This window comes from Hyla sarda, chromosome 7 (assembly GCF_029499605.1).
Source record: "Hyla sarda isolate aHylSar1 chromosome 7, aHylSar1.hap1, whole genome shotgun sequence".
Lineage (NCBI taxonomy): Eukaryota > Metazoa > Chordata > Amphibia > Anura > Hylidae > Hyla > Hyla sarda.
The window spans coordinates 101,225,616-101,239,600 of NC_079195.1; the positions used below are offsets into that span (position 1 = coordinate 101,225,616).

General features: G+C 44.4%; 1 protein-coding gene across 1 annotated transcript in view; it reads left to right on the top strand.

The window, feature by feature from the left end:
• The window catches only part of LOC130282214 (TBC1 domain family member 12-like), a 115,138-nt gene extending 104,366 nt beyond the window's left edge, over positions 1-10,772 (top strand). The window contains exons 13-14 of the mRNA XM_056530235.1: positions 2,440-2,698; positions 6,966-10,772. Coding sequence (XP_056386210.1) covers positions 2,440-2,698; positions 6,966-7,031 — 325 coding nt within the window. The 3' untranslated portion in view covers positions 7,032-10,772. The remainder of the gene's footprint in view (positions 1-2,439; positions 2,699-6,965) is intronic.
• The last annotated feature ends 3,213 nt before the right edge of the window (positions 10,773-13,985 follow it).

The following is a 13,985-nucleotide window of genomic DNA, read 5'->3' on the forward strand; positions in this document are numbered from 1 at the left end:
GAGTAAAGGTCTCAACATACAATGGTTTCAACATACAATGGTTGTCCTGGAACCAATTAATATTGTAACTTGAGGGACCAATGTACAGATGTCTCCACAATAAATAGACAGTCTAAGGGAAAAAGCTCCAAAGGTGGACAACAGGATCTACAACCATCACACATGTTTGTGGCTAAAAATTTGATCCCACATTTGAAACACATAAGACACTTTATCCTACACACAACTTGCCCTAAAACGATCTTACTTTTTCTTTTGGTCTTTGTCTACATCAGTGTTTCCCAATCAGGGTGCCTCCAGCTGTTGCAAAACGACAACTCCCAGCATGCTGTCCGTGCAACGGCTGTCTGGGCATGCTGGGAGTTGTAGTTTTGAAACAGCTGGAGACACCCTGGTTGGGAAACACTGGTCTACATGCAAATAACTTCATAAAGTCTTGGTTGCCCAAACCTATTTCCTTCATCCACCCATACTCCTTCACTTCGGTCTTAGGCTATGTTCACACAGCAGAATTTCTGCACGAATTTCTAGCCAATCCACTTCAATGGGATTCCGCTGTCCCATTCACACAGCAGAATTTCTGCTGCAGGGAGTCCATTGGAGTTAATGGGCAACTAATTTCTGCAGAATTTACTACAAAATTTTCATGCAGAATTCAGTGCAGAAATTCTGCCATGTGAGCACAGCCTTACCCTCCTTGGCTGAATTTGCTGAACATGTGTCTTTTGTCAACCGTATATACTCGAGTATAAGTCGACCTGAATATAAGCCGAGGCCCCTAATTTCACCCCAAAAACCCAAGAAAAGTTATTGACTCGACTATAAGCCTAGGGCGGGAAATACATCATCCCCCCCGTCATCATCCACCCCCCCGTCATCATCATCACCCCCGTCATCATCATCACCCCCATCATCATCATCATCACCCCACCCCCCCCCGTCATCATCATCACCCTGTCATCATCATCACCCTCCCCCCCCATTCATCATCACCACCAGTCAATCCCTTCAATCAGTGGTCTTCAACCTGCGGACCTCCAGATGTTGCAAAACTACAACTCCCAGCATGCCCGGACAGCCATCAGCTGTCCGGGCATGCTGGGAGTTGTAGTTTTGAAACATCTGGAGGTCCGCAGGTTGAAGACCACTGCGGCCTTCGTCATCATCCAGACCCCCCTTTAGTTTTCTACTCCCCTCCCCTCGGTGGGAAGGAAGGGTGAGCTGGTCCAGGTCATCTGTGCTGCAGGGACCGTCCGGTGGGGAGGGTTAGTCTTTCCGGGCTGTGAATCTTCACCGGGGGGGCCCCTCTTCTCCGCTCCGGCCCCGGACTAGTGACGTTGCCTTGACGACGACGCACAGGGACGTCTGCTGCGCACGGACGTCCCTGTGCGTCGTCGTCAAGGCAACACGAAGGCCGCAGTGGTCTTCAACCTGCGGACCTCCAGATGTTTCAAAACTACAACTCCCAGTATGCCCGGACAGCCGATGGCTGTCTGGGCACGCTGGGAGTTGTAGTTTTGCAACATCTGGAGGTCCGCAGATTGAAGACCACTGAGAGGGGATAGACAGGCGGAGAGTTCACTCGAGTATAAGCCGAGGGGGGCGTTTTCAGAACAAAAAATCGTGCTGAAAAACTCTGCTTATACTCGAGTATATACGGTAACTATGAAATCTGAATGACCAAAAATCCAGATGCTGAGTTTTCTGGTACAAATGTTTCACCCTTAATAATGTGCCTGGAGCTATGTTCCTGGAATGTGAAAGCAAAGGCTGTAATATGATCTCACTCTAAAACTTTTATCCAAATTACAGCAAGTATTACAGAATAGGCAGCAGTGATAGGGTTAAAAACACAGCTCGTCTCTAAACCAGCATTTACAAACCCTAAAATCCTTGCTGCCATTGTGATCAACCGAGGAAACAAAAATGTGGTGGTTAGGATATAAATAGTGGAGCTGACAGTATCCAAATACTTCATTGCATTAATCATAAATAGTTTTTTATCTCTGCTGAAATCTATATACTGTGGTTTAAAGGGGTATTCCAGGCCAAAACTTTTTTTTTTATATATCAACTGGCTCCGGAAAGGTTAACAGATTTGTAAATTACTTCTATTAAAAAGTCTTAATCCTTCCAATAGTTATTAGCTTCTGAAGTTGAGTTGCTGTTTTCTGTCTAACTTCTTTCTGATGACTCACGTCCCAGGAGCTGTGCAGCTCCTATGGGGATATTTTCCCATCATGCACAGCTCCCGGGACGTGACATCATCATTGAGCAGTTAGACAGAAAACTTCAGAAGCTAATAACTATTGGAAGGATTAAGATTTTTTAAAAGAAGTAATTTACAAATCTGTTTAACTTTCCGGAGCCAGTTGATATATAAAAAAATGTTTTTGCCTGGAATACCCCTTTAAGTGTGTATGTGCCTTTTGTCTACAGGATATTCACTCTGTACAGCAAATCGCTGCCTCTTGATCTTGCCTGTCGAGTGTGGGATGTGTTCTGCAGGGACGGAGAGGAGTTCTTGTTCAGGACCGCTCTGGGAATCTTGAGACTGTATGAAGATATCCTTTTACAGATGGACTTTATTCATATAGCACAGTTCCTCACAAAACTGCCTGAAGACATTACGCCAGAGAAGCTCTTCGGCTGTATAGCAGCTATTCAAATGCAGAACAGTAATAAAAAGTGGACCCAGGTTAGTGCACAAAGCCCGGGCTCTTTTTCTTTTAGATCATCTCTTTTGCCTTCTACGGAGCTTTTTATGATTTGATACTGATCAGTTTTCTAAAGGAGCTGTACATTACTACCAAAGGATGCTTAGTATAAACATGTGTCCTCATTAGAGATGAGCGAACTTACAGTAAATTCGATTTGTCACGAACTTCTCGACTTGGCGGTTGCTGACTTTTCCTGCATAAATTAGTTCAGCTTTCCGGTGCTTCGGTGGGCTGGAAAAGGTGGATACAGTCCTAGGAGAGAGTCTCCTAGGACTGTATCCACCTTTTCCAGCCCACCGGAGCACCGGAAAGCTGAACTAATTTATGCAGGATAAGGCATCAACTGCCGAGCCGAGAAGTTCGTGACGAATCGAATTTACTGTAAGTTCGCTCATCTCTAGTCCTCATGTGAACAATACACATATTTAACTGCTCCCATATGTAACATGTAATCCAGACCTTACTCTTTCAACACCCAGGAATATCTCTCTAAGCTTTACAGTGCTTACATTTCTGTATTATGTTATCAGATTTGCCTTAAAGGGGTATTCCAGGAAAAAAACTTTATTTTTTATATATCAACTGGCTCCAGAAAGTTAAAGAGATTTGTAAATTACTTCTATTAAAAAAATCTTAATCCTTTCAGTACTTATGAGCTTCTGAATTTAAGGTTGTTCTTTTCTGTCTAAGTGCTCTCTGATGACACGTGTCTCAGGAAACGCCCAGTTTAGAAGCAAATCCCCATAGCAAACCTCTTCTAAACTGGGCGTTTCCCGAGACAGGTGTCATCAGAGATTACTTAGACAGAAAAGAACAACCTTAACTTCAGAAGCTCATAAGTACTGAAAGGATTAGGATTTTTTAATAGAAGTAATTTACAAATTGGTTTAACTTTCTGGAGCCAGTTGATACATAAAAAAAAGTTTTTTTTTCCTGGAATACCCCTTTAATCCCTAAAGCAGTGGTCTCCAACCTGTGGACCTCCAGATGTTGCAAAACTATAACTCCCAGCATGCCCGGACAGCCTTTGGCTGTCCGGGCATGCTGGGAGTTGTAGTTTTGCAACATCTGGAGGTCCGCAGGTTGGAGACCACTGCCCTAAAGGACACAGCCCATTTGGCCAATTTTCTATTTTACATTAAATTTTTCCCTTTTGTCTTAAAGAGACACAACACAATCTTTTTTTTTTTTTTTTTTTTTTTTTTTTACTTTTTCATCCACAGGCCCACTTGGGGGCTTGTTTTAGGCACAACCAATTGTACATTGTAATGACACCTATCAGTTACCATAAAATGTATGGCACAATGGAAAAAAAAACTTTGTGGCGGGACATTGAAAAATATATTTTAATAGTTCAGACATTTCCGCAGTTGGTGATACTAAATATGTGTGTTGGTTTTTGTTTTTTCAGGAAATGGGAAAAGGGGTGATTTAAACTTTTATAAGAGGAGGGGCTATTTATATATTTAAAAAAAAAAAATTTTTTACTGTACACTTTGGAACTAACAAATTGGACTAACACAAGCGTTACCTCATTTGATTGCTTTAACTGTTCAGTGCTCTGCTATTGCATAACACTCATCAGCAATATCAGTGCTCTGCTTATACAGCCTGCCTGCGGTACAGAGATATGGGGGGGACATTTTAATGCATCACAGACCAACACCTAATCACCCCCTGATTCCGGTGGGGGACAGGCAATGGGTTTACTGAGCTAGCTGGCAGCTGAGCTAGCCACCATTAAAGGGTGAATGACGGACAGCAGCCGTATTCCCGATGTCCATCATAGCAGTAAATGCCTGGCTGCTGATAGACGGTACTTACCAGGTATGAACCAAGCTCTACTCCTGAGCCTCCTTCAAAGTCCCTAAGTACACACGTAGCGTACATTTACACCGGTGTCATTAAGTAACAGATGGTGAGTGCGTGGTATTTATGCCCTGTGTCACCTAGGGGTTAAAGTGTCCCTGTCATATAGCAAGAAAATCTTTACGTTTGGTGTCTGGGTGTTGAACTCTTCATTTACTTAAATGGACAGAACTGCAATACCAAACACATTCACATTCAAGCTTCAGGTTAGAGATGAGCGAGCTTACAGTAAATTCGATTCGTCACTAACTTCTTGGCTCGGCAGTTGATAACTTATCCTTCATAAATTAGTTTAGCTTTCAGGTGCTCCCGTGGGCTAGAAAAGGTGGATACAGTCCTAGGAGAGAGTCTCCAGCCCACCGGAGCACCTGAAAGCTGAACTCATTTATGCAGGATAAGTCATCAACTGCCGAGCCGAGAAGTTTGTGACGAATCGAATTTACTTTAAGTTCGCTCATCTCTACTTCAGGTACCTGCTGAAATCCTACAGAACACAGGGTAGGGGTGAATTCACATGTGAACGCACCCTAAATGTGCAAACTCCATGTATTGTAGCCAATTTTGCCTAAAACATCTTTTTCTGTGCAATGAGGTAACTCATATAGCACATAAAGTATATCCCATGCTCACACAACCACTACAGTGACCCCCCGACCTACGATGGCCCCGACTTACCATCATTTCATCATATGATGGCCTCTCTGAGGCCCTCGCATGTTGAAGGCAGCATCAACATATGATGCTTCTGTATGTCGGAACCATCGCATAAACGGCTATCAGGCAGCACAGACTGCTTCAGCTGTCACCGGATAGCCGTTTACGGTGCCCCGTGTGCTTTGGTGAGTGTCACTCATCTGTCCCCGCTGCTCCAGACCGTCCTCTTCAGGCTCTGCTGCATGGCCTTCACTCTCCTTCATCGTCATCACGTCGTCGCGCACGCTGTCCCGTCATCCAATAGGAGCGGCGTGCCCAACAACATGATGACAGCTGTGTAGAGCGACGATCCAGGGCAGCGGTGACGGTCCGGAGCGGCGGGGACACGTGAGTATAACTTTGTATATTATTATTGCACGGATCCCTCAACAAATTCAAGTAACAATGGTTCATTTTGAACAAATTACCATCGTATGTTGAGGGACCACTATACAGTGATCCCTCAACTTACAATGGCCTCAACATACAATAGTTTCAACATACAATGGTCTTTTCTGGACCATTGTAACTCAAAACCAGACTCAACATACAATGTACAGACCGTCCAGATCTGTGAAATGTGTCAATGGCCTGAAGAACTGACCAATCAGAATGGGCATTTTACTTGTAAATCACCTGTATTACTGAAGTGTATGCACTGACTGGTGTCTGGTAGCGCCCGCTACAGTACAGGGAGGAACTACAAGTTCTGTACTACTCCTTACCTGTGTCAGGGTTAGCTGCTCCTTTTGGACACCAAGTAAGGGTGGCTCCATTTGGGACACTGTGTGTACTGTATAGGACCCTGAAGAAGCTCCTGTCCTCTACATAAACCATTGTTTCCCAACCAGGGTGCCTCCAGCTGTTGCAAAACTACAACTCCCAGCATGCCCGGACAGCCGTTGGCTGTCCGGTCATGCTGGGAGTTGTAGTTTTGCAACAGCTGGAAGCACCCTGGTTTGGAAACTCTGACATAGACAGTGATTACAGCTCCCAGCAGATCTTTCTTACTTTTATATGTAAGGATTTGCTTTATCTGTATTAGTTATTTACTTATTTTTCTTCAGTCTTCACTTTTTCCTATTTTTGATGACATTTTGGTGGCTTCAGAACCAATTACCAGGTTTCCATAGAGTTCTGGTCTCAACATACAATGGTTTCAACATACAATGTTCCGTCCTGGAACCAATTAATATTGTAACTTGAGGGACCACTGTATATCATTCCAGGTTATTGTTTTTAGTTGATTCTCTTAATAACAAATGGTGGACTGTGGTGGACATCTTAACTAGAGATGAGCGAATTTACAATAAATTCGATTCATCACAAACTTCTCGGCTCGGCAGTTGATGACTTATCCTGCATAAATGAGTTCAGCTTTCAGGCGCTCCGGTGGGCTGGAAAAGGTGGATACAGTCCTAGGAAAGAGTCTCCTAGGACTGTATCCACCTTTTCCAGCCCACGGGAGCACCTGAAAGCTGAACTAATTTATGCAGGAAAAGTCATCAACTGCCGAGCCGAGAAGTTCGTGACGAATCAAATTTACTGTAAATTGGCTCATCTCTACTCTTAACCCTAATGCAATTACTTTTGGCTTCTCACCATCTTAGATCCGCTGTAGTCACACAGGTATGACATGTTGTATCTCGGTCATGTCTGATTTCTCCCACTTCTGTATTGTAGGTATTCACATCACTAATGAAGGATTACAAAGAGGGTGACAAAAATAGTCCTGCATCGAAAACCTAACCAATGGGATGACTTTCTGACTACACGAAACCACTCTAACAAGCAGAGGGTACACACTGTGTCCCAGGATTGAGAACCACTACAGACAAGTATGACCTGAGAATCCCCCCTAGGGAATTGCACATGAACGTCCCCGCAGACCGCTCCTTCTCTTGTCAGTATTAAGAATTAAACCCACATCTGTGTGTTTGTTTTTTGGAGGACACTTTATTTTTTTTTTAAACTACATGGATACTATTTAATATACAAACAAAATATTTAATGCAATAAACCTTTGTATTGGAACTTTTACTTGGTACACTAAGAAAAAGAAAAATGCACTTTTTGTTTTCCCTTTCGGTAACCGTGCAGATCCTTCTACCCGACACCACCTGCAGTGTGAACCCAACATATTGGTACCAATAGATACAGTAAACACATGTGCGATCCACTCTACAGAGGACCAAACTCATGTCTCTATGTGGGCCTAATGGCAGGTTCTGTAACATCAGCCGGCTACAGAAGGGATGGGGTCCAAATGTCCCAGGAAAGTAGGTTCTTCATGTATGTACTCCTCTCGCCGGCAGTCACTCCAAGCACTGACTCCTCGACAATGAGGTCACTCATTGGTGATGTTTTTGTTTAACTCTGTTACAGTCACATTTCCTTTATATAAATCTGTATTCCACAGCCAACTTCTTGGTAAATGGGAAAGAAAGCACATTATTTGATTTTTTTAGGAACCTCCTGGTGAAACTGAAGTGCTGGGTCACGTTTGGTGTCGGCCCTGAGCCGGGGATTTGTTGTCCCCATACAAAGTGTTAAACTGTTTAGTTTTACAAGGAGAGTTCCCTTAGCCCAGTGTTTCCCAACCAGGGTGCATCCAGCTGTTGCAAAACTACAACTCCCAGTATGCCTGGACAGACAAAGGCTGCTGGGAGTTGTAGTTTTGCAGCCCTGGTAGGGAAACACTGCCTTAGCCTATGTCAGCAGTGCTCAATGTTATCACTTTCTGTATTACCGATGTATTTTTACTTGTTTAGTACCAGGTTTATTACCTTTAGATTTACATAAAATCAAGTGGACTTTTTATAGGATTGTTTTGTTCAGTATATTGAGCCTTATTCACAAACCTGTTGTCAAAAATCTAGTAAGAAATACTGATTTAACGCCGCCCTGAAATATCATTTTAATCAGGTTCTATGGGTTCTAGTAATAAAATGTAAGAGACTTCAGTCATAAAGATAAAAATCCAATTGCTGTGCTCCAGATCTACATCATTCTTTGGCATCTCATCAGAACTGTTTTTATCTGGTATCCAAGTCCAGAATCTGTGGACAAAGTCTGGAAATATTCCTGAAATATTGTGATGATCTCCAAGCATCAGCACAAAACACAGGAGCCAGAACAACTTTCATATTTGCACAGATGTATAAAGGTTTATTTAGTATTTTTGTACAATGCACCTAATTCGGCCATTGGGACAGCAGTGAGTTCACACACTCCCTTTCAGCAGTCCCCATCTCTGCAGTCCCATGAAAATTAGGAGCTTAAAGGGATACTCCGCCCCTGGACATCTTATCCCCTATCCAGGGACCCCCACAATCTCTCCTGCAGCACCCCCTGTCATCTGCTGCAACTTCGCTCTGTGCCTGATGATGGGCGATACAGGGGCCATGAGTATCATGTCATGGCTCCGCCCCCTTAATACAAGTCTATGGGAGGGGGTGTGGCAGCTGCCACACCGTTTCCCATAGACTTGTATTGAGGGGGCGGGCGGTGATGTCACATGGGGGCGGGGCGGTGATGACATGATACTCCTTTGGATAGGGGATAAGATGTCTAGAAGCGGAGTACCCCTTTAAGGAAAATATAGTCTTAGGCCGTTTGCAGATGATCCTAAAATAGCCGCATTTCTGTGTTCAAATAGCCTCAAGTTTCAGCCCGTTTCAGATCTGGTGACCTGAACTGAAAGAATCATAGATTCCTGTGATACTGTCAGTGCCGTTCATTAGACCTATGGTAGCAAGATCGGGCCGTGAAGCTGTAAACACATATCTGACACCATTTTGCCTCACCATACTGAACATGCCTGTTTATGGGGCAGTTGGTGTTGATATTTGTTAAAGGGGTACTCCGCTGCTCGGCGTTTGGAAGATACTGTTCTGAACACTGGCGCCGGGAGCTCGTGACATCATAGCCCTGCACCCTCATGACATCACGCCCCGCCCCCTCAATGCAAGTCTATGGGTTTTCACGCCCTCTCCCATAGACTTGCATTGAGGGGGCGGGGCTATGATGTCATGAGCTCCCGGTTCCAGCATTCGGAACAGTTTATTCCAAACGCTGAGCAGCGGAGTACCCTTTTTAAGCCACCAACTGTCTTATGTGTATGACCAGCTAAAGATTTTCTGGATTTTTGAATAAGGCCCATAATCATTCTGTCTGTCTGTGATGACTATATTTTGTAGGTATTATCCATATAAGAAGAAATAACCTGCTAACAATGTTACAGTCCTATCTGTTACTAGTAATGAATGTCTTCGTGCTAAGGGCATGTTCACACAGGTTGTTTTTGATGTGGACTTGCAGTTACACTTTTTTTCAGGTGATCTGCTTGAAAATGAATGACTGGACATGGCATATTTTCCTTGCAGTTCCGCTCTGAAGCTCCAATTTAAAATAAGTGGAACCTGCAGGACAGTCCCCCTCCCCCTACTGACTGCGGCTTGGAGAAAGCCATGGCACAGCACTGTTCACTGGTGAGGTTTTTGCCCATGTGCACATGCCCTAACTGTTATTGTATATATTGTAAGGCTGTGTTCACATCACGTTTTGTGTCTCCGCGACACAGATCTGGCTTCTAAAGCTGAAACTGGCTGCATTCGTATCCTCGCTCGGATCAACCTGAACCCCATTCAGTTCTATGACCCGAACTGAGTCACTGGATGCCACCAAGGGGCATTTTCTTACTGTATCCTACTTTTGGCTTAGACTGAAAATCGTGGTCTGCCGTATTAAGTCCGTACCAGAAGTCTGATACAGTCTTAAAATGACCTGAACAGAGTCACTAGGTAACACAGAACATGATGTGAATGCAGCCTCACACATCAAGCTGGGTGTGCAGACGGCATCTGCCAGAAGAGGTCGCTTTATTCTTTAGGGTCTTTAAGTCGTCTAACTTCAAGAGGCTGTGAGAAGGTACTCTTAAATCAAGAGCAATTCACGCCGAAAAATTTACGAGCGGAAAAAAAGAATTTTATTTTCGCGCAAAATTGGCGTGGAAGTGCGTGGAAATGGGGGAGAAAGAAGTGAAGAGTTTTTCAGCCATTTCCGCGCAAATTCGCGTGAAAACAATGTTGGGTGGAATTTTTTTTTACCATTGACTTCTATTGATTTCTGCTAGCGGATTCCACTTGAACAATGAACATGTTCTTTCTTCAAGCACAAAGGAGTGCAGCGTCGGAATTCCGCTAGCAGAATTTCCGCAGTGGGAACAGGACAGCAGAAATAACATTAAAGTCAATGGGCAGAGGAGATGTGAATTAATTTGTAGCGGAGAATTCAAGAGGAATTACTCGAGTAAATTCCTCTTGAATTACTCGGTGTGAACCTACTCTTTCTTACACCCATGTCATGAGATGTAAGATGTTGTATGTGCTCCTGCTCTGCAGCGGCTTTGTTCTATAAATACTAAAAGAAATACTTTTATAATTTTTTTCACATAAGATGGTTTTATTTATTTTTTTTCTCCACAGTTGTCTTAGAGTTAAAAATTGTAGTTTTAATAAGTTAAGCAGGTGAATCAAATCCATCCATCATTTATAATATGCCAGGAATCAGCCCAGCAGTTAAAGGGATACTCCGCCCCTAGATATCTTATCCCCCCGCGATCTCAGCTGCAGCAGCTCAGACATCCGGTGCACGGAGCAAACTGTGGATGACTGGTGATGTGGGGCGGAGGCTTGTGACGTCTCGGACACGCCCCGGTCGTGATGTCACAGCCACGCCCCCTCAATGCAAGTCTATGGGAGGGGGCGTGACGGCCGTCACGCCCCCTCCCATAGACTTGTATTGAGGGGGCGTGGCTGTGATGTCACGAGGGTACGTGACCGTGACGCCACGAGCCTCCGGCGCTGCACACGACGCTCTAAACAAACGCCGGATGCATCAGGGAGATCGTGGGGGTTCCCAGCAGCTGGACCCCCCGCGATCAGACATCTTATCCCCTATCCTTTGGATAGGGGATAAGAAGTCTAGGGGCGGAGTACCCCTTTAAGTGTAAAAGTGGTGGCATGGTAACATTGGCATGTGATTGGGGAGCAGAGCTGTTATGGTTTTCATATGCAGTTGCACCATTGGCGACATATAAATGCCATATAAACATGACTGATAAAATAATCTTTTTCTAGAAGTCAGGTTTTTGGGCTGAAACGACCTTTGCTAAAATTGTTACATCCTATAATAAGGATTTACTTACATATAAAAGTAGGGGGATACGTCATCCACAGATAAATACTGCTTTGGTTCCGCTCTGCCCAGAGTGATTGTTCTGCTTTTATGCTGACTAGGAGCCCTGCGGGGGCTAAATCTGCATTGTGGTTATGGCATCCGTTATTGGTAAATGTGAATTCCACCATTCCTTATTACTTTTCATCCTGACATCCGTTATATTCAGTGTAAATGTTATGACCTATGACTGCTCAATAACACTAAGCAAATCTGGTTTTATAGCTTTGCTGCATTCTGTATTCCATGCAAATATATTGGTGATAATACCAATGCTACCTGTTGGGGGAACCGAGGGAGCTTAATCTGAATAGTGGTTTTAAGATGTGCAATACTGAATGTCTAGGCAATTCTTCTATTATGTGCTAAGGTTTTTGTTTTTTTTCCCTCGCCTTTCTGATTTTTATTTTATTTTTCTTTAGAGGGAGAGTGGACTTGTCTGAAATCCTTTCTGCTTTGCAGCCTGCAGTAAATGAGCAGTGTGGGAGATTATAGGGAGAGCATTTTATAGGAGGATGAATTTTTATCGAAATTTCTTGGTAATGTTTGGAAAGTTTTTAGACCCTTTCATCTATTTCATTCAGTTATATTGCTACCTGGTGCTAATATAAATTTTAAACCGTTTTCCCCCATTATTCTCACTTAAATACCCCATAATAACAAAGTGAGGTTAGAAAATATTTGATAATTTATTGAAACGTAAAAACGAAAATATTGCATTGACCTACCCGTATTTTTCGCCCTATAGGACGCACCGGCATATAAGACGCACCCAATTTTAAAGGTGCAAAATCTAGAAAAAAAAGATTCTGAACCCAACAGTGATCTTCAACCTGCGCACCTCCAGATGTTGCAAAACTACAACTCCCAGCATGCCCGGACAGCCGTTGGCTGTCCGGGCATGCTGGGAGTTGTAGTTTTGCAACATCTGGAGGTCCGCAGGTTGAAGACCACTGGTATAGGAGGTAATACTCACGTGTCCCCGCCGCTCCGGACCGTCACCGCTGCCCTGGATGTCGCTCCATCGCTGTCGCCGCGTCCCCGTGGTGTCCCTGACGCTCCTGACGTCTTCTTCCCCGGGATCCACGCTCTCCGTCGCCGTCATCACGTCGCTACGCACGCCGCTCTTATTGGATGACTGGAAGGAGGGACGTCGAAGGAGAGCGCCGGCCATGCAGGGGATCCCGGCACGGAGCAGACACCGAGGAGGCAGGTAAAGTCCCTCCCAGTGTCCTGTAAGCTGTTCGGGACGCCGCAATATCACCGTGGCGGTCCCGAACAGCCCGACTGTGCAGCCGGGTTAGTGTCACTTTCGCTTCAAACGCGGCGGTCAGCTTTGATCGCCGCGCATGAAGGGTTAATACAGGGCATCACCACGATCGGTGATGTCCTGTATTAGCCGCGGGTCCCGGCCGTTGATGGCCGCAGGGACCGCCGCGATAGGTGTGTATTCGCCGTATCAGACGCACCAATTTTCCCCCCCAGTTTTGGGGAAGAAAAAGTGCGTCTTATACGGCGAAAAATACAGTAAGTATTCAGACCCTTTACACAGTACTTAGTTGAAGCACCTTTGGCAGTGATTACAGCCTCCAGTCTTCTTGGGGAGCTTGTGCTGGCTTTTCTGCACAGTATTTTTATTATAGTTGTTCCGTATCTGATCTGTCAGTGCTGTCGGAGTATGTTGGGCTCAGTTCACATTCAGTTCTTTCATTATGTTCAGTATACCGTATATGCACGGTAAAAGCTTCCTGTAAAACTTTTATCTCCATTCCATTAACCTGATTGAGGCCTAAAGAGTGTCATTTTGTCCTGTCTTGGGCTGGTATGCATTTGTGTTTTTTTTTTTCCTGTATGGTAACGTTTGCTGCTCTTTCCTATTCAATTGGCCCTTAGTAAAAACATATGGAAAATATGCGGCATGGTTTGATTTTTTTTTTATAACTTTATTGCTTAGGTTATATGCCATACATGTATCAGGTCTTTACATTAACATGTATATTGGGTACATTTCTGCAGTATGTACGCTGAATGGAAAGGAAAAAACATGATGTGGATGGAGCCTTATATGTCTACTCAATGATTAAAAGGAAACTCCAGCAGCTGTATGAAAGCTTTACTTAAAAGGGGTGTCCACTCGTATTCTTTTGATTGGCTGCCTAATAAAATAACAAACACTTTATTTCACCTTCTTCCACTCCCTTGTGGTTTCGGGGCACCCTGTCTGTGCCTGGTGACTTTACTTTCACCTGAGCTACAGAGCATAACGTCTACAGCCGCGGGAACGGACAGTGCGGCACGACAATCGCTGGCCAGGCCAGGACACCACTGAGGCAAGTGATTGTCAGAGCGGCGCTGTGACATCACGTTTACCGCTCAGCCAGCTCCGTGAAGGAGACAGGGCGCTCTGATTCCAGAGCTATAAGGGAGCCTGTTTTATTAGGCAGCCTGGACAACCCCTTTTAACAA